Source organism: Malus domestica, chromosome 08 (genome assembly GCF_042453785.1).
Source record: "Malus domestica chromosome 08, GDT2T_hap1".
Taxonomy (NCBI): domain Eukaryota; kingdom Viridiplantae; phylum Streptophyta; class Magnoliopsida; order Rosales; family Rosaceae; genus Malus; species Malus domestica.
The window spans coordinates 9,144,880-9,165,408 of NC_091668.1; the positions used below are offsets into that span (position 1 = coordinate 9,144,880).

Below are 20,529 nucleotides of genomic sequence, written 5' to 3' on the forward strand. Positions count from 1 at the left end.
GTTTATTTTCTTCCTTCTTATACTTGAAAACATATGTAATTGGTGTCGTTATCTCCGGAATGATAAACCATAACTTAGTTGTTTGCTGTGACTCTTCCACTACAGATGCTGCTGATAAGAGTTGGAGATATACTCTTGTATTATCTCTTATATTTCAGGATTGATATAGACTAGTTAGTTGTAATCAGTTTGACTTGTAACTCTTTGATGTAATTCATTCCTATAAATACAAACACACAACCTCTCTCAGATTTTAACTGAGTTGAGCATCAACAACTGTTTAAGCCTTTATAATCGTATGTGTGATTATTTCTCCTTTATGGTATCACAGAGCTAAGAAAGTCTCACGACAACCCTAGAATTTTTTTCCTTCTTCGCCATGGCCTCTTCTGCGTCTTCCCCCTCTGACTCCTCTTCTGCCCTAACCCCTTCCGCTATCCCTAATGTCTCCAATTTTTTTACGATCAAGCTTGATCGTACCAACTATCCTCTTTGGCATGCGCAAATGCTACCCCTGCTTCGTAGCAGGAACCTCGTCTCCTTCGTTGATGGCACTAGTCAGTGCCCTTCGGCTTTTCTCAAAGATACTGACGGCAATCTCACCAATATTGTCAACCCCGCTTTCGAACTCTGGATGCAGCAGGATGCCATGGTTATATCATGGATCAACAATTCCGTTCACCCCACTGTTTTGGCCACTCTTATTGGCAAAACTAGTTCTCACTCCGCTTGGACTTCTCTCCGTGAGCGTTATGCTTCCACATCAACTGGTCGTCTTTTGCAACTCCGGAGTGATCTGATGAACACACATCGTGGTGATTCATCTATTGCTGATTTTTTGGATCGTGTGAACTCTCTTGCTGACACTCTATCTCTCTCGGGGTCTCCTGTTTCTGACTCGGACTTGGTAGCCATTGTTCTCAACAACGTTGGTCCTGCGTTTGAAAGCACCGTCTCGTCTGCTCAAGCTCGAGAGGATGCCATCTCCTATGGTGCTTTGGAGGCCTTGCTTCTCGGTGCCGAACGTCGTCAAAAGATGAGTCAGGTGGTCCACCTTGATGCTGCCCCTACTGCTCTCGTTGCTGGCCGTGGAGGGCGCGGTTTTCAGGTCGGTCGTGGTCGTGGTTTTCATGCTGCTGCGGGTCGTGGCGGCCGTGGTCCTGTTCAAGGTGGTCATGGCGTGATTCGACAACCAGGAGCTCGTGCTCCTCATGATGGTGTTCTTGGTGTTGGCCCTCAACAAGGTCATGGCTTTAATCCCAATGGTCGTGTTCAGTGTCAAATCTGCCACAAACCTGGTCACTCTACTATCAATTGCTATAATCGTATGAACATGGCATACGAAGGTCGCGTTCCTGCGCCCAAGCTTCAAGCCTTTGCTGCCGCTGCTCATGCTCCTGACCATCTCCCCGTGGCTCCCCCTCAAGTTCAAAATTGGCTTTTTGATTCTGGAGCTAATGCTCATATTACGAATGATCTCACACAAGTGGCTGATCCCCGAGAGTACAATGGAAATCACCATGTGAATGGTGTAGTTGGAGGCACAGGTTTGCATATCTCTAAAGTTGGTCACTCACATATTCGCACTCCCTCCCATACCTTTAATCTTTCCAACACCTTATATTGTCCCAATGCTTCTACCAATATTATTTCTATCAATCGTTTTACTATGGATAACCACTGCTCCCTAACCTTATATCCCCATTCTTATCGTGTTCAGACAGGGAGGATCCTTTTGCAAGGCCGGAGTAAGAACGACTTCTATCCTTTTTCCAGTCTTTCATCAAACAATAAACATGGCGTTTTTGCATTTTATGGTGGTCGCGTCTCTGATGCAGTGTGGCACTCTAGATTAGGGCATCATTCTTCTTCTATTTTAAAGTTTTTAGTTGCTAGAAATAAATTGCCAATTCATGGCCATGTGACTTCTGCTCTATGTCATTCTTGTCCTCTAGGCAAAAGTCACAAGCTTCCCTTCCCGCTTTCCAGTTCAAATTCCCAATTTCCTTTAGATTTAATTCATTCGGATGTATGGACTTCCCCGTCTTACTCGATTGATGGATTTAAATATTATTCGCGCTACTCTTGGATATATCCTTTAAAACTAAAATCCGACGTGTTTAATACTTTTGTCACTTTTAAGAAACTCGTTGAAAATATGTTTAGTAGACAAATCAAATCTTTGCAAACGGATGGTGGTGGTGAATATATGAATCATGTCTTTAAAACCTATTTATCCTCTCATGGCATTCATCATCGTTTTACATGTCCTCGTCACCCTGAACAAAATGGCCTTGCCGAACGTAAACATCGACATATGGTTGAAATTGGCCTTACTCTTCTTGCTCATGCATCCATCCCTGTCACATTTTGGGTAGAAGCCTTTCACACTGCCAATTATTTGATTAATCGCTTGCCCACCAAAGTTTTACATAATGCATCTCCCTTTCAAAAATTATTCTCCACTCCTCATAACTATGAATTCTTAAAGGTTTTTGGTTGTGCATGCTTCCCATATCTTCGCCCATATACTCACCAAACTTCAATTTCGGTCTAAAAAGTGTATTTTTCTTGGATATTCTTTAAATCAGCTGGGCTATCGTTGTTTTGATCCATCCACAGGCAAAATTTTTATGTCTCGCCATGTTATTTTTGATGAAAAATGCTTTCCCTATAAGGATATGGTCGTTCCTCCGGTTCTGCATGCTCCATCCCCTGACATGATCAACATTGACCACATCCTGCCACCTACAGTCTCAAATCCCACCACCTCTCACCATCTCAATCCTATTCCCTTGCCAACTCCTTCTCTCCTGCCACCTACAAACCCACTCGCCCACATTACCCACCGTGTCCACCCTATACCCTTGCCACCTAATCCTACCCCACCTCTACCTTTATCTACTCCTACTCCACCGCTTGCCAACCCTACTATCCCTATCATATCATCCACTATTCCTTCAGACTCCACTATTTCCCATACCTCTAACCCTTCCCCATCCTTACCTTCCCCTGCGAATATTGGGACCACGAGCACTGTGCCACTGACACCTCCTCTACCTTCTCACTCCATGCTTACCCGAGCCAAAGATGGCATTCGTAAACCTAATCCCCGCTATGCTTTACTTGCTGTCACTAATACTTTGGTTGAACCTTCTAGTTTTACACAGGCTAACAAATGTCCTCGGTGGCGTCAGGCCACGGCTGAGGAGTTCACCGTTCTCCAATGCACTGACACTTGGACTCTTGTGCCGCTTCAACCACATCTTAATGTTCTTCCAAATAAATGGGTTTACAAAATCAAACGCAAATCCGATGGCTCCATCGAACGCTTTAAAGCCCGCCTTGTTGCTAATGGCTTTCATCAGCAGGAAGGCCTTGACTACGCCGAAACGTTTAGTCCTGTGGTTACTCACGCCACCATCCGCTTAATTCTTTCTGTTGCACTGCACTACAATTGGTCTATCCGACAGTTGGACGTTCAGAACGCCTTCTTACATGGTTCCCTCTCTGAAGATGTTTATATGCGACAACCCCAGGGCTTTGTTGATCCTCAGTTTCCCACTCATGTCTGCAAATTGCAACGTTCGCTTTACGGACTCAAACAAGCCCCCAGGGCGTGGTTTCAGTGCTTCTCCAATCATCTAGAGGCACTCGGGTTCGTTGCTTCCCAAGCTGACTCATCCTTATTTACTTACTTTGATGGCACCACCATTATTTATCTCTTGATTTACGTTGATGACATTTTGGTCACTGGAAATAGTAGTTCGCAGATTGCCCAACTCATTGCTCAGCTCGGCTCCCTTTTCTCTATGAAAGATCTTGGGCCCCTACATTATTTTCTAGGAATGGAGGTTACTCGTACCACATCTGGATTTCATTTGTCCCAGGCTAAATATATCAGGGACCTTCTTCAACGAACACACATGGCCGACTGCAAGCCCATCCAAACGCCATCATCTTCTGGTCGTCGTTTGCTTCTTCACGAAGGAGATCCTCTTTCTGATGCTATTGAATACTGTAGTGTCGTGGGTGCCCTTCAGTATTTGCTCTTTACTCGTCCCGACATTGCCTTCTCTGCCAATCAGGTATGTCAGTTCATGCACTCTCCCACAACGGTACACTGGGCTGCTGTCAAACGCATTTTGCGTTATCTTAAGGGCACTCATGATCATGGCTTGCTCTATCGTCCAAGTTCCCTATCTATCACAGCTTATGCGGATGCGGACTATGCCGGTGATCCTAATGATCGTCGTTCCACAGGCGGTTATTGTATTTTTCTTGGATCTAATTTAATTTCTTGGAGCTCCAAGAAACAACGTGGTGTTTCTCGCTCAAGCACTGAAGCTGAGTATCGTCAACTCGCTTATACTGCCGCTACTTTGTCTTGGTTTCGCAATTTATTTCATGATCTTCATCTTTATCTTACACCCCCTCAGTTATGGTGTGATAATATAATTGCTCTTGCCATTGCTTCGAACCCTGTATATCAAGCACGCATGCGTCATGTTGAAGTTGATTACCATTATGTTTGTGAGAAGGTTACTCGGAAGGAAATTATTGTGGGATATGTTGCATCTCCGGATCAGGTAGCAGATTTTCTGACCAAAGGCTTGTCTTCCACTCGGTTTCAATTTCTAATTTCCAAGCTTCCCGTTCTTGGTCGACCGCTTAGCTTGCGGGGGCGTGATAAACCATAACTTAGTTGTTTGCTGTGACTCTTCCACTACAGATGCTGCTGATAAGAGTTGGAGATATACTCTTGTATTATCTCTTATATTTCGGGATTGATATAGACTAGTTAGTTGTAATCAGTTTGACTTGTAACTCTTTGATGTAATTCATTCCTATAAATACAAACACACAACCTCTCTCAGATTTTAACTGAGTTGAGCATCAACAACTGTTTAAGCCTTTATAATCTTATGTGTGATTATTTCTCCTTTACGGAATGCCTACGTGAAACGGGTGTTTGTACTATGTAGTTTGGTTTACCAGACCATGAGTTGGGCGAGCTTGTCTAAAGATATTCACCACTTTCGAGTTTTGAGTGGTGAATTTTATCATGAGTAATGCTAGGGACACTAAATTATAGACAAAATTTGGGCGAGCTTGTCCGGAATTAACCGAGCCATTTGTCAAATTCACTTTGAATTTTATCATTGTTACAAGGGAAACACTTCAACGTTTAAAATTCCCAGATGCCTTATTCACTACTTTTGAAGTTGTCTAACTTTGATATTTTGCCATTCAGTATTACGGTCTGATGGTATTCCTCTTCGCTTGGGAGTGAGAGGTATTGGGTTCAAATCTCGTGGATGGCGAATTCGGTACTAAATTAGGTTACCCATTTTGTGCGGCTTAGCCGAACTTTTCCTTTCAAATCATCACACACAAATTCCAAGTTAATGGGTCTTTTGACCTATTAATTATCCAAACCCAAATGGTATCAAGCCTACAACTCCCAACTCCAAATTCCAAATTTTCTAATGGTACGAAAGCCGTGAGGGTTCTTCAATGCGTCAATCACCCACTCGATCAAGTTCTTGAATTCGAAATCGTACAAAGGGCCCAAATCCTTTCAAATTAATCCGTCATTCACATATTAAGCCAAAAATGACACAAGCCGCATCAAGTCTCATATGGCACGAAGTCGCGTCAAGTCTCAATCGGCACGAAACCGTGTTAAGTCTCAAACGGCATAGAGTTGTCCCACATTTCTCAAGTAACACAAAATCATTCTAAAATGGCAAAAAGCCAATCCGAAATCCAAATGGTACAAAACCCATCAAAATCAAATCACGCTAGAACTACGCCGGTTTGATTCCGTCAAAGATACATAAGTAATCTAGAAATTCAATCTAGACGCAACCCCACAAATCCAAAAGTACCAAATTTTAGTGAGGTCATTCACTTGCTAGAAGCCCCAAAAATTCAAAACATTAACGAACTAGGTCTTTTGATTTCATCAAGGATACGTAGGCAGTCTAGTACTACGTCGTTTGATATCGAGATAATTTTTCGAGTGTTGTCAATGCAATTTCCGGGTTTCGCCAGATGGTAGCGGTGGCGCTGGATGAGGACACGCACTCGAGTGGCCTAACCTCCCACAACGGTAGCAGAAAATTCTCAATCCTTCATACTTGAATCGAATCACATAGGAACCCCTAGCTGGGCATGGTACTGAACGACATGTAATTAAGGGCCGTAATGCGTCAAAATCCACCCTTAATCTCAGGAAACCTCGAAATCCAACCTCTGCTGGATCTTCAACTTCAAGAACTGCCCCAATTTTTGCCCCCAGACTCGGTTCGGTAAGCAGAGATTAAATTTGACGACAAATAAATGTTTACATCGATCTTCCCGCAAGAAGCATACCACATCCATGACTACCTCCAATTCGATACCACAAAGTAATTAAGCCACTCCGTTGCATCGACAAAAGCATATGGAATTAGGAGTGCATTGCATGTCACGTTGGAATTATGAAGAGATTACAAACCATGTATGAAAAAGCAATGAAAACAACAAATAAGACATAAGAAAGGGTTTCACAATATCCAGAGCTTTGAGCAAGCAATTGTTGAGCATGTTCATTTTTGAACCGGACCACTGCAAGTCGAGCCTTTCTTTAACGCACCAATGTCCACCTCAACACCACAATAAAGTTCCAAGAGAAGGCGGCAAGACAAACCGATGGGACTGTTACACCCATCAAATAGGGTTGTCTAGCATAAAAACAATAAAAATAAATAAACATGAAGAGGTTTTCATTCAAAATATTGGCTTGATTTCTCTATTTAATCGCAATACAGGGCTAGCCAATCACGCAGAAGTTGATTTTATTCATAGGAACTGACGTAACAAGTGCTCTAGTTATATCATTCGGTTTCCGATTCCAGAAAACTGATGGAGATCATGTAAAAGCTATAAGCTACGTGCAAGACGAAACTTGTATATGGTACTAGAAGAAGAAGAAGACTGAGAGAAGTATAAATACCTCAATCGCAGACATAAGCAATTTTTTGCAGCTACAAAACTCAAATCCCTCACAAGGCAAGGATCCGGAAGGAGTCCCGTATTTATCATACTCGGAATATAAATTACTCTGAAACGCAGCTCCTTCAACTTCTGAAGGACGAACAACCCTAACAGGGCCGCCGTTCGAATATCTCACCACCACCTCATCAGGGGCACTAGGACCTAACAGAATTAATTTAGATATTATCATTACATAATAGTTTTGTAATTATACAGAGAGAACTGATGATAGACCACGAAATGAAATGATACCGGCAATTAATTACGAGATAAACCTAATTAACGTGACGGGGAAGTGCGGATCATGAAGATTAATACTATCAAAGTGTTGAAGCCCCACCCACCCACCAGCATGCAACGGAATTGAAAACAACTAAATTCGTACGTACTCTTTAAACTTGTGCCAGAGGAACAGGAACGGGAACGGAAGCGGGAGGATCTGAATCCTGCAGATTAAACATGAAATTATTTTATCAGGTTAGGTTAGGGTTTTGGGAAAACCCCCAAAATTATGCAAATGAATAATTAACTACCAAGCCAAACCAGACCATAGTTTTATATACGGATCCCAAAAAAGAAGGGAAAACCAACGTGGCTATTAAAGGAAGATCGACCAAAACCTTGCGAGCCACAGATAAGATGGAGAAATAAGCTGGGATCAACAACATAAACATAAACAGATCGAATTCTGTGTTTTCTCACCTCCGGAGCGGGAACCAGAACGGCCGCCGCCGCCACGAGCCATTTTGCTCACTGACGAGGACACAACCCAACCGTCGGAGGGCCTTTGCCGGCTCTAGGGTTTTAGCTTTTCATATCTTATTTCACTTTCAGTCTCCTCAGGGTGGAGAAATTATTATGACATGTGATTCTCAATTTTTTATTTTTTTAACCTGTGATTCTGAATTGTGAGGCTTAAATATTAAAATGATCTCGGTGTTATAGTCATATGACCAACTTAGTTCTCGTATTTTTGAATTGGCTAATTTAATTCTTGTATTTGTCTATGTTAGCTAATTAAGAACATTTCATTCAATCTCTTTTAAAAATTTTATAAGAAAAATTATACTAAATATAATTACGTTTTCTCTTTAACAAAAAATAAAAATCAATAAGAAATAACACATATAAGAGATAAAACTTCCAATCTGAAAAATGATTAAGGTTGTGACATAGAAAAAAGAGGGGGTAGTGTTAGGGAGGAGGTTGGGGAGTTGGGAGGAGAAAATTTTTTCTTTTTCTTTTAATATAATTTAATTTTTAAATATTTTAAATTGAATAAATAATTTAATAAATAAGTTTATAATAATTTATAATTTTTTTTACAGAAATTAGATGGAAATATTCTTAATTGGCTAACGGAGATAAACACAATGATCAAATTGGTTAAATTGAAAACACAGTGACTAAATTGACTCAATGACTAAAACATATGGACCATTTTAACATTTAAGCCTAATTGTGATTATTAAATAAGGCTTGTTAGCAGTCCACGTATTGTTGAATACAACTCACGCACCCCACATTTGGCTTTTCAATCAAAGTTTATCTTAATGCATCGACATTTGTTTTTTCAATTAAAGTTTATCTTAATAACTGCATTCGAATTGATGAGTAATTCGAACGCCTCTTTCGTTCGATCGAGCTTATTTAATTTAATTTAGTTTTTTTTCGATTCTGTTTCGGTGTTTGTGTTCTGAATTTCTATGCTTTTTCAGTTCTCGATTGCAGCTATCAATCATACGGAGTCCAAAGGCAATTGGGAGCCTCCCACGAAAGAAGCTCAGGCATGCCTCCTTCTCTCTCTCTCTACGTTTTCTTTCACAGTTCAGCTATTTTTTTGTTGGATTAGGTCAATGAGTTGGGATTTTATGGGATTGTATTATTGTGGGTAAATTTCGAGCATTGTTAGCAGAAGTCAACTTGATGAGAACAGAGGAGAGAAATTTGACTTCTGTGTAGCATTATATATTTGGGAAGCTTATTGTACTTCTTATCATTGTTTCAACAAATGAGTGAGCCGGAAAATGTGAATTGAATGCGGGTTTTTTGTATGGTAGCCCGATTCAGAAGCGTTTGGATTTTCTCAGCCGAAGATGTTTCCTTTTCCGATCAGTAATTAGATAGAGTTCATACTGTTTAGTTTGGTCTTGGTAGGAATTCCGTCTTTCACAAACATATCATGAAGGGCTTCACAATCACAAGTTGCAAGTCAAAGAATACAGAAAGGCCGCTGAGCTGTTAGAATCCGTCCTAGAAGATCCTCTTATAGAGAACGCGCAGGTGAGCGTAAGATCTTCAACGAACATTTTTCGATGGCAGTCTTCCTTTTTGTCTCTGAATAGGTAGTTATTGTTGTTTCTATTGCCATGCAGGTGGACGGCAGTGTCAGCGATTGCCATCTATTGCAACTCAGGTTTGGATTTCGGCACCACCCCATAATTTGTGCAATTCTCGGACTCGGTGTACAATTTTCTAATCCACATAGGAGGAATCAGTCTCTAGTAGAATTTTAGTTTTATAACTTTTCTCTCACTAATATTTTTGTGAGATAATAGTCAAAACATATATATTTAAAGAAAGGCTAAGCAGACTCGCCTAAAGTAAGTCTGCAAGGACTCTCTAATAAGGAGTCCGAGCGTAAATATTTATGTCTAATATCGTAATCCTCTAATAAAGAGTCGTAGGGTATATATTTATAATGGTTGATTAAAAAGTTAAACTATTAGCTTTTCAAAATAGAAAATACATCAAACAAATACAATATTTTACTAAATTTAACGACTAAATGTGCATTAGAAAATTAAAAGAATAACATGAAATACAATGTGCAGTGCGAGAAGACATTATCCAAAAAAAGGCATCGAATCCAACATACATATCCAAATCTAGAATTTATATATTTATTGGGTAAAAGCAACAATCACATGCGTGGGGAGGGAGACAGAGACAAGAAAGTAAAGCAGCCCATAGATTAAACGAAAAAAACGTGGCAGAATCGCAGGCGCTCTCGCCTCGTCATTTGAGGATCCTCACTCTACTCACACCGCTACATGCTTTCTCTCTCCTCTCTATATCTCTCTCTCTAAATCTGGAGTAATTGAAGTTGCAGAAGATTGACCAAAAAAAAAAAAAAAAGAAGTTGCAGAAGAAGAGAAGAAATGGGGATTCCATCGGAACTGAGGGACATGTGGGTGAACCGCAAGGATGCTCTGGTGATTCCTTCGCCAGCTGAAGAGGCGAAGCTGCTGAGATCCAAGAAGTGCATCGACGGTTTGCGTTTCTTACTTAATCCTTTCCATTAATTACAATTAGCAGGAGCATCTGGTTGTTTAAATTGTTCTAGGTTACTTATTGATTGGTTTTTTAATCTGTAATGTTTTGATTATTTGAAGTTAATCAAGAATTTGATCTGTTGTTTTGTAAAAGTTGGGAACTTTTTGTTTAAGTTGAGGTGAATTTAATCTAGCTATGTTGTGTTTGGGGAATTGGGAGTGTGAATTTAACATTGGGGAAGTAAATTATTGCGTAATTAGTTGGAAACCTTTGGGTCCATTGCTCGCTGATGTTAGGTTGGATGCTTACATTATCTGTAGTAAATGATGTAGTGTATTTGCGTGTAAGGCCCAACCGCCGTACGCGATAGCATGTAAGGAAGCGTGTTGAGAGTGAGATTCCACAGCGGTTTATTAGGTCCGTGCTTAATAGTTTAACTAATCTTGGGCATCCCCACCATTGCCAATTGGTTCTTTAGGTTCATGTCTATTGAGTAGAATGCATGTTCAATCACTCGACATGGGTTGCTCGCGTGTTTGGTTGAGTGACCCCACGTGTGAGAGGGCGTGTTGAGAGCGGGAATCCCACATGGGATGGTTAAAGCCTTGCTTCATATTTTAACTGATCTTGGGCATTGCTACCCATTGCCAATTGGTTTTAGGTTCATCTCTAGTTGAGTAGAGTGTATGTGCAGTAGATCGATTCATCAGCAACGTATTTGTAGAGAGAGAGAGAGACTTATGGCTAATCGATTACGACGTGATAATAGGTAATGCATGTGACATTTGGACAATGTCCGATATCACTTAACATTTTCATTATCTGCAGAGGGTGTTCAGGAGGGATTCAAGTATGGTGCTGTTGCGGCTGTTATCTCAAGTGTGGCTACGGTATGTGTAGCATTCCCCAACTTTCCATAATTTTATTTGTTAGTTAGAAATTGGTAGGCTGTATAACCACTGCTTTGAACAACAAAACTGAATCCTATTCTTCGTTTCTTACTCTCTGCTACTGCTTGTTTTTATTCTTCATGTCCTCTTGGGTTATGCTCTTAAACTTGTTGGTATTGCCTTCGTAGTTGAGTGTAAAATTCACCAAACATCTATGAATTTTGAATGTCCGTGGGTTTCCATGTGAACTTGAAAATGCTCGCTAACAAAATTGTATGGTTGTCTGTGAGAAAAAGGAAATGGTCTTGCAGCTTTGTCTTTAAAAAATTTAGGTCAGTAGTAACTCTGTAGTATAGTTCACACAGATTGTATATGTTTGGAGGCTGTGTCTTGGTGGACTTGCTCCAAACTTGGGTGGTCGTCGTCTCGAGTCATAGAAATAGCCCTCTCTGAGAATAATGGGTATGGCTGTGTATGTTGTGTCCTTTCCAGATTGGCCCATTTTACATTTGAGAACCTCTTACACTAGGAGTCTAGGATATCTTTTACTAGTCTGTTTTTTACCCTGAGTTCGAGGGAGATCTTGCTATCTTGGTATATTTTTTAATGACTACTATTTACTTGTTCTTCATATTCCCAGTTGGGTGCTGTTCGTACGGTACCTTGGGCAAAGTATAACCTCAACTACACCGCTCAAGCACTCATCATCAGTGCTGGTATGACTTAATTATTTAATTTTTTTTGCATGGCTTACAGAGATTCTAGCTTTGTGGCAATTTACTTACCAGATAGAGCTTTTAAGTATTAATTCTTCCTCATAGAGCTTTAATTGTCTGGACCATGAAAAAATTGACATTTTAATGTATTTGATGAACAGCAACAATTTCTACATACTTCATCACCGTTGATAAAACCATCTTGGCATGTGCGAGAAAAAATGCCCTGTTGCAAGACAGCTTGAGACGCCAGCGCGAGCAGTAATATAATGCAATTGTGGCTCAAAACGATATGAAGGTGCCCCCGTCTTTGAAAAAATTGTGCATTTGATGGGTATAGTGAACACTCCGGCAATAAACCCCTCATGGCTCATCATATCATTCGTTATGGTGATCGTGAGCTACAATGAATCTCGTCAATTCACAATAATTTGTTTTTGTTACGGCACATGACTGTCGTAGCTTGGCTGCCTGGTAGATGAGTTTTTGTTTCGTTATTCTGTACTGTTTTCCGCCTTCCCCGTTTCTTTTCTTTGGCCATGGAAGAATATCTTCAAAATAAGTACCGTGGATTCGTATTGTGGCATATTTGTATGACGATGTATGACAAGGCTCTCAGTTTGGCAATCTGATCTGTGTTTTGTTCATTTTATTGAAAACAAACTTCTGCCATTTATTGCTGAAAACATGTTCATCTCTTGGTTGACTTGAATTGGGTTATCTTTTATTTATGCTTTAGCTTAAATAAGCGCCTAAATTTGTAGTGAAAAAAGCGCAGCAGCGTTTTTGATCAAAAACAACAAACAACATGGCCACCACACAACTCACCACCAACTCCTCCTCGCCTGAAGAAGAGGAAGTTGTGATCTTCGTCGGTAGAGGAGAACCACCGGAATGCCAACACCGACGCCGCCTTTCAGTATCTACCAGACGTAAAAACCACCGACTGCTTCAAAATTGATGGGGAATTACTCCTCGAAGAAATCATAGGGAAATCCTGGCGAGGTTGCCGTCGGTAAAATCTGTGATCAAGTGCGCCGTGTGCAAGTCTTGGAAATATCTGATCCAAAGCCCGTCCATCATTGACGCCCATCTCTGACGCCGCATCCTCCTCAACCAAAACCAAGTTGCTGATAATGATGATGACCAACTTGCTGATGATGATGATGGTGATGTCGGTAGTCTCCATCTACTGTAAGGACCCTTCCATTTTAAGGGATACTTGCTGTATTGGGATAAGCCTGCTTAATTTCACTTACCGTTCGACTCACGGCGAACTTACTTCTTCCGATTACGATCTGGCCGGGACTTGCAACAGCCTCATATGCCTTGCTAATGATGAGGACTTCACCCCCGAAGTCCCCGCAATAATTTGCCCCCCTTCTACCATTACCATCCCTTGGACCAACGAAGAAGAAGAAGAAAACGTTATTAACTTGCCCTATTATATTTCCACTTCGTTTGGCTACGATTTGCGCACCAACGACTACAAAGTTTTGAGAATCATTTTTAGTAATTCACATTCTTTTGATCCTGCCGGGAACCCCGTACGGCATTGAGGTTTTCTCCTTAGCCAGAGGCTCCTGGAAGATTCTTAGTCCTCCTCCTCTAGCTCCACCTGCTGTTTCTTTTCCTGGTTGACATGCTTTCTGTTATAACAACCACCCATGTCTTAGGAATGTTTTTGTCAATGGTGCTGTGCACCCGTGATCAAAGCTCTAGTGAAGATGTTGTAGTGTCGTTTGATATGGCAACTGAATCATTTGGCGAGATTAATTAAGATACCGAAACGTTTGATAAAAACACCAGGTGCCGGTTTACCTTATGACGACCTTGTTGTTTCAGTATATGAGGATTCCCTTGCCTTAGTTAAGATGCAATGGGAAAGAGCTAACGTTTGTGATGACAAGTTATGGGTCATGCAACAGTATGGTACGGTGGAATCGTGGACTAATTTATACAACGTAACCTTGAACAAGTTGGTGTACTCTCCTCCCGAACACTTCGCTTTTAAAAGCAATGGCGAACAAGTGTTTAAAGTGCCTACTGAGGATGGTCGATCTGAATGGATGCAGACAGTGGATTTTAAGACTAAACAAGTAAAATGTTCTAGGGCTGATCGATCGTACCAATACGAGTCCATGAATTCACTTTTGGAAGTAGGATTCTCTCCCCTCCTAATCTCTCTCCCATTCCATTCCCTCCTATTTAAATGGTTGCGATTACGCTACGTCTACATCTTGTGAAATTTTTATATAGAGAATAAGACAAAAAGAAGAGTGTGAGAGGAAATGAAAGAAATAGGAGGGGAGAGAATCCTATTCCATTCTTTTGCAGAGAGCCTTATTTTACTTGACCAATCTGATGCTTATTCTTACTAAGCAGAAGCAGCAGCGAGCAAGCAACAAGTAATTTTCTGGATTTAATTAGTTAGCACTTTCTTTTCACTTGTAAATTAACATTCCTTCTTCAAATTATTGTGTTACATTCCTTCAAATGTATGGATTTGGAATTATAAAAGTATTGATGATAAATATATTATTTTTTTTGTTTTAATTATCTTTTACAAATGGGTAATGCTATAGAGACAAACTAAGTGATGTATCATCAATATGAATGAGCATTTTTATCAATGCTTAAGTAATAAACCAATCATTAACTTTCATGTCCTTTAGTTTTCAAAATTTTGTCTACAAATTTAGTCTCCCTAGCAATACGCTTTACGAATATATGTATATATGCAAGTCTTCAAAAAAACAAATAAATAAATAAAAGAAGAAAAAAAGGCTTTTAGCCCAATTGTCAATGCACTTGACAATGAGACCATCTCCAAATGCACGGGGCTTAGAATATTAGGATTTAGACCTAATTATTTCTTAAAAAATTGTAACCATTAAATTTGAGCTGTTGAATGCTTTTAATTTTTATCGTTGGATCTGGTCTTATTTGATCCCAATCATATTAAGTGTAAAAAAGTTTAAAAAAAAAAAAAAAGAATTTGAAATGTGACTGTTAGCCAACGGTCACGCCATCGTAGCCATGCGATCAGTTGATAGGTGATGGATTTTTCTATAGATTGATGTTTGAAGGGCTTTTCAGTATGATAAATAGTTGCAAATGAAGTGCACTAATTAATGTACTTTTTCTTCTGGACAGACGGTGATTCAATAACTAAAGTTTTGAGGATTTTCAGTGACGGGTTTTCTTGTGGTCCTGCCGGGAAACACCTCGTATGGCATTGAGGTTTACTCCTTAGCCAGGGGCTCCTGGAGTCCTCCTCCTCCAGCTCCTCCAGCTCCTCCAGCTCCTCCTGCTGTTTCTATTCCTGGTTGTCGGGTTCTCGGTAAGAGCAACCCACGTCCTAGGAAGGTTTTTGTCAATGGTTCCGCGCACTGGCTTCTGCCCCGCGATAAAAGCTCTGGCGAAGAGGCCATAGTGCCGTTTGATATGGCCACTGAATCGTTTGGTGAGGTTGAGCTACCGAACCTTTGAGAAACACACGTAGCGTTTTCTTACATGAGAGCGCTGTTCATTCAGTACACATGAATTCTTTTGTAGAGAGCCTTGTTTTACTTGATCAATCCAATGCTTAAAACACCGTTTTGGAGAAGAGAAAGAAATGGTATTTCAACCTAATTCACCTGACCATTATTGCGCCCGAAATTAACATTTGATAGGTGAATACTTGTTGGGGATAGTGAACTGAACCCTCCCGCAATAAACCCCTCATGGGCTTATCATTTCATTAGTTATCGAGAGCTGCAACGAATCTCGTCAATTCGCAATAATTTGTTTTTATTACGGCACATGATTGTGTAGCTTGGCTTCTTAGTAGATGAGTTTTTGTTTTCGTTATTATGTACTGTTTTCTGCCTGCCCCGTTTCTTTTCTTTGGCCAAGGATGAAGTGTATCTTCAAAATAAGTACCGTGCATTCGTTTTGTGCCCGTATTTGTACGACGTGTTGGTATTTAAGTGATTTTAGCTTAAATAAGTTTATGTTTTATTTGTTTTAATCAGAGCCCTTGGATCATATTCCAAATGAATGCTCTAGATTAATTAGAGTTAGTGATATTTTGTGACACTTGTAACTATCTCATAGGATAGATGTCATGAAGGGCTAGGATTGTTTCATTCTCTTAGAAGAGAGAGAAGGGTAATATTCCTTCTAGTTGAAACGGTAATATTGGATTGATTTGTATGAGAGAGAGTGAGCAATTCAATGAAATAAGTGAGGCGTCCATCACTGTGAAACTCTCTGAAATTATTCAATTCTTCTTCAAAAAATTCCTTCTTATATCCATTGAATCACAGTACACTAAATCACACAATCTAACATGGCCTTAGAGCCAGGTTGCACCATCTGCAACTAGGCGTGAATCTGTGAAGAGCGCATCAAAGAACTCGAACTAATCGTCGAGCTTCGTTGCTGAAGGAAAATTCAGAGAAGAAATCTCAATGATCTTGAATCGAGTCTCATATGGCTAGGTCAAGTGGTGCTGATCTTCAAGCACCGGTATTCAATAGAGACAACTTCGATTTTTGGCAGATTCGGATGAAGACCATATTCCAATCTCATGAACTCTGGGATGTTGTCGAGAAGGGTTTCGCTACTCCGGCGAAGAAGGATGAAGAACTCACTGAAGCTGAGAGCAAGCTGGTGAGGGAGAACATAATCAAAGATGCAAAGGCACTTGGAATCATCCAAGGGCAGTTTCCGATTGGATCTTTCCGAGAATCTCAGTTTACTACCCTAAAATTTCTTGGTTTACTACCCTAGAATTATGACTTTAGGTACCATTCTGGGACAAAAAAAAACATAATATACTAAATGTTGAAAACCAAGAAATTTTAGGGTAGTAAACTGAGATTAACCCTATATATATATATATCTTCTTGTTTTTTCTTTTAATTATCTTTCACAAATATAATTAGTTGTACATTAAGTACCCTAATTGAAGTACCCTTTCTTTTAGATAGACGGTGACTCGATATACAAACACTAAAAAATAGGTGGGGACAGATTAAATAAGTTGGTGCTTATGTAATACAAAACTTACCAAACACCTGTTCCGTTTTATTAATGCTCTATAATGGTCTTATACGATGTGTCAAATGAAACCTAATGTTTGTGACCAAGGTAGGGTTGGGCACGGGCCGGGCTGGGCCAAATTTTGAAGGAATCGGACCGGACCAAATCAGGGTTTAAAAGAAATGGGTCGGACCGGACCGGGGTTTAAAAGAAATGGGACGGTCTGTGGCAGGTACAACAGATTTGGGCCGTGTAATACCTTGAAAATTTAATATATGAATATGTGGAGAAAAATCGAAAATAAATCGATTTATGGGTATGTAAAAATGAATTGAAAACTTTTATAGTTTTGTTCCGGAAGTTATTATAAATTATGCTGAAAAATTTATCGTTAAGTTAAAAAGACGAAAATGCCCTATTTGGTTTAACGTAATTATACTAGGACGTATTTTATACTCATATACTTTATCGGCTTTTTTTGACATATTTGGATAGAGGACGACCCTCCGAGTGCGTAGGTGAAAACAGTTCGTGAAACAGAGTTATAACGAATGAAATAAAAACGAACGAAGGTAGGGGCAAACTAGTCATTTTGCCATGAATCTGGAAGGCTCCAGATTCTGTTTTGGTGGAAATAGGCCACAGGAAAAAGGAAGGAAGGAAGAAAAAAGAGGAGGAGGCCAATCAGAGAAAGGAGGGAAATGAGGGGTGACCAATGGGGAGAGCAGGAAAGGAGGGGAAATGAGAGAGAAGAACCACACTGAATCCCTTGCCAGGTTTTCTTCTCTAACCCGACCCTTGCCTACAATAATTTTCGACGGGTTTTCCGTCCATTTTTCCGGCAAATTACGTCCTATCACCCCTACCAAACAACTCCCTAACCTTCCCTCGTTCATTTCCACCCAAAATCCACCTCGATTGGATCCTGATTTGGGAAAAATGGAACCCGTGGGTTCCGACGGGGTCACAGCGAGATCGCCCATTTCTGCAGGTTTCGACCACCACTACCACCACCAAAGTACTCCTCTGAAGGCCAGGAACAAGGCCCAAGCAATGGTGGAGGCGTAGGACTACGTATGAAGGTCGAATCAAAACCCATCTTTCCGGGGTTTTCAACGAGTTTGTGATGATTTAAGGTGTTTTCCGGCTGAATTGCACTTCGGTCCAGGTATAAACATTGTTCCCCTTGGCTTGCTCTACATTTCTATAAAATTTGAGAATTTTTAGAAATAGTGAAATTTTCCAACGAGTCGGGGCGGCCGACCGCCACCCACTTCGGGGCGTGGCCAGTGGGCCGATGATGTCATTTTGTGCAAATTTTGATATTCTAAATATGGATTTGGCATCTAATTGATGTGTTTCGATTATTGAACCCAATGTTGGTTATTTCGATTACTTGAATGTCTTTGGAAATGGATTGACAATGAAAGGTGAACTACGAAATACTTGATCCCACATCAAGGGCACGTAAGCAGTCTAACAGGGGTTAGATGTAGCCTTAAATAGTTAAGATAAATCTTTTGTTGGGAATTTGAATTAGGAAAAGAAGTTTGGTGATTAATTGTAAAATTAAATCTTATGTTTTGGATGTTGAATTTGGTTATAGATTTTGTGAGTGATTCATAAATTTAGATAAAGAATTATGAATTATGGTAGTTAAATAAACAAGAGTTTAATTTGGGCCTATCATCGGAATTATTTCCCGAAAATATATATTTCGGAGGTCAGTTGTTATAGGTCGGGTACAACAGGTCCTCTTACTTTATTTTTTTTTCGGTTTTGATATAGAGCTCCAGAACCCAGTACCAAATTGCCACCAAGCCCAGTTCAAAATCGCCACCCACAATGAGATTCGACACTGCCTAACTCAGATCTGCCTCTTCTCATCCTCAAATCTTTGAAAAGAAGCATGAAATCGAATCATATGCACTAAATATATGAAGTTAGATAGAGAGAGACTAGAGCGACGGAGGAGACGAGGACGTAGGCGCTGCAGAGAGCGTAGAAGATGTCGTCCTACCATCAGGATGACTTGTTGATCTCGTCGAGGTTGGCGGTGTCGACATGCTACTTGCAATACTCAATGACCCTGGCCAAAATCTTGTTGGTGACATTGCGCAGAGGAATGCCGTTGTCAGCACAATCGTCCTTGATCATGTGCTTGATGGCCTGTGACTCCAGCGCCACCGCTTCCTTTACCTTGAATGACTCACCGTCCGAGCTCTTGAGGGTGATCTTCTTCGACAATGATGCCATGGTTGGTGACGGTGATAACGATGGTCTCGAAACGATGCCACTTTATAAACTTGAAGAGGTTAAAGAAAGATTTGGTTTCTAGTTGTAGTGAGAAATTTTTGATTTCGCATGGAAAAAGATAATAAAAACGAGGAGTGGAGGGGTGACTGGTGAGAGCTATGTGACGCAATTACAAACGGGCTGGTTCGGGTACCCGTTTTTCTATACTTCTGAAACCGGCCTGCCCCTAAAATTTGATCGCCCCGTTTCTCTTATTAAAAATTTAGAACCGGCCCATACCCACCCTGAACCTTGATTACCCGATTGACCCGCAGTTCCTATACCCGTTTGCCCACCCCTAGACCAAGGTTTTTAAAAATGCTAGGCGCTAGTTCAGCAGCGGGCAGGGGCCTAATGCCTAGGCAGCCTAGACAAATTTATATAAATTTATTATATATCTTGTAAATAGGTGCCTATTTACACTTAAAAAAAACTATACTTAAATGGATAATAAAAGAATGACAAAATGCAAAAATAGAAGTAGAAGAATACATAAAGTATGTCCATCCAACAAGCTCAATATTTAAAAAACAGTAAGCATATAATCATAATGAGGAGTATTCTTGGATGATGGACTAGATTTTCTTGTTCATGATCCTTGCATTGGATTGGACATAGACTAAATTATTTAACGTTATTGTATCTAGTTTATTTATTTATTTATTTTTTGTATGTATCCCCTCAAAAGCTCTCCAATTCATTTCACAATTGGATAAACTTGTAGTCAATCCATCATTTGCAAATTAGGTACACCATTTTCAGAAATATACCACCATGAAACTAAAAAATAAAAAAGCACACAATTAATAAATAAATAATATAAAATAAAAAACCAAATCCACCTAGGACTGCCTAGGAACCACCTAGCCCGCTGCCTAAGACTGGCCTAGCCCACCTAGGCGGCTGCCTAGCTCCAGACCTATTTTTCAAAACAATTTGCCCTAAATCACGGTGGGTCTTCACCGCCTAAGCCGATTTTTAGAACACTGCTAATGACCTCTACTGCTCCCCCACATGCCCCATAATAAATTGGCAACCCTGCAGTAAAATGTTTGTGACTTTGCCCCCTCCCTCCTACCATTTGTACCTTCCCTTGGACCAAAACTAGACCAAAATACATTGCCGATATTTTGTATTGTAACCGCGTCTGCGTTCGGCTATGATTCGCGCAAGGTGCTGAGAATTTTCCGGGACAGGTTTTCTTGTGGTCATGCCAGTAACACCCCGTATGGCGTTGAATTTACTCCTTAGCCAGGGGATCCTGGAGGATTCTTAGTCCT

General features: G+C 40.4%; 3 protein-coding genes across 3 annotated transcripts; 2 read left to right on the forward strand and 1 right to left on the reverse strand.

The window, feature by feature from the left end:
* Nucleotides 1–6,430: 6,430 nt before the first annotated feature.
* Nucleotides 6,431–7,928, reverse strand: LOC103421177 (uncharacterized). Its single transcript, XM_029106929.2, has 4 exons — nucleotides 7,744–7,928; nucleotides 7,431–7,487; nucleotides 7,001–7,203; nucleotides 6,431–6,728 (listed from the first exon to the last, which is right to left on the reverse strand). The coding sequence occupies exons 1-4, from the start codon at nucleotides 7,784–7,786 to the stop codon at nucleotides 6,594–6,596; spliced, it is 438 nt and encodes a 145-aa protein (XP_028962762.2). The 5' UTR covers nucleotides 7,787–7,928; the 3' UTR covers nucleotides 6,431–6,593.
* A 615-nt stretch (nucleotides 7,929–8,543) lies between these two features.
* Nucleotides 8,544–9,707, forward strand: LOC139197979 (calcineurin-binding protein 1-like). Its single transcript, XM_070826198.1, has 3 exons — nucleotides 8,544–8,828; nucleotides 9,199–9,324; nucleotides 9,417–9,707. The coding sequence occupies exons 1-3, from the start codon at nucleotides 8,748–8,750 to the stop codon at nucleotides 9,555–9,557; spliced, it is 348 nt and encodes a 115-aa protein (XP_070682299.1). The 5' UTR covers nucleotides 8,544–8,747; the 3' UTR covers nucleotides 9,558–9,707.
* Nucleotides 9,708–9,907: 200 nt separating this feature from the next.
* LOC103421114 (early nodulin-93-like) lies at nucleotides 9,908–12,609 on the forward strand. The gene is made up of 4 exons (XM_008359150.4): nucleotides 9,908–10,314; nucleotides 11,146–11,207; nucleotides 11,848–11,923; nucleotides 12,085–12,609. The coding sequence occupies exons 1-4, from the start codon at nucleotides 10,203–10,205 to the stop codon at nucleotides 12,186–12,188; spliced, it is 354 nt and encodes a 117-aa protein (XP_008357372.1). The 5' UTR covers nucleotides 9,908–10,202; the 3' UTR covers nucleotides 12,189–12,609.
* The last annotated feature ends 7,920 nt before the right edge of the window (nucleotides 12,610–20,529 follow it).

Excerpts from the sequence above, each read along its gene's own strand:
- LOC103421177 (XM_029106929.2), bottom strand. The coding sequence starts at position 7,786 with ATGGCTCGTGGCGGCGGCGGCCGTTCTGGTTCCCGCTCCGGAG. Across the intron at positions 7,488-7,743 it reads TTCTGGTTCCCGCTCCGGAG|GATTCAGATCCTCCCGCTTC; the intron begins GTGAGAAAACAC and ends TTTAATCTGCAG. Across the intron at positions 7,204-7,430 it reads CTCTGGCACAAGTTTAAAGA|GTCCTAGTGCCCCTGATGAG; the intron begins GTACGTACGAAT and ends TAATTCTGTTAG.
- LOC103421114 (XM_008359150.4), top strand. The coding sequence starts at position 10,203 with ATGGGGATTCCATCGGAACTGAGGGACATGTGGGTGAACCGCAAGGAT. Across the intron at positions 11,208-11,847 it reads TTATCTCAAGTGTGGCTACG|TTGGGTGCTGTTCGTACGGT; the intron begins GTATGTGTAGCA and ends TCATATTCCCAG. Across the intron at positions 11,924-12,084 it reads AGCACTCATCATCAGTGCTG|CAACAATTTCTACATACTTC; the intron begins GTATGACTTAAT and ends TTTGATGAACAG.
- LOC139197979 (XM_070826198.1), top strand. The coding sequence starts at position 8,748 with ATGCTTTTTCAGTTCTCGATTGCAGCTATCAATCATACGGAGTCCAAA. Across the intron at positions 8,829-9,198 it reads CTCCCACGAAAGAAGCTCAG|GAATTCCGTCTTTCACAAAC; the intron begins GCATGCCTCCTT and ends TGGTCTTGGTAG. Across the intron at positions 9,325-9,416 it reads CTCTTATAGAGAACGCGCAG|GTGGACGGCAGTGTCAGCGA; the intron begins GTGAGCGTAAGA and ends ATTGCCATGCAG.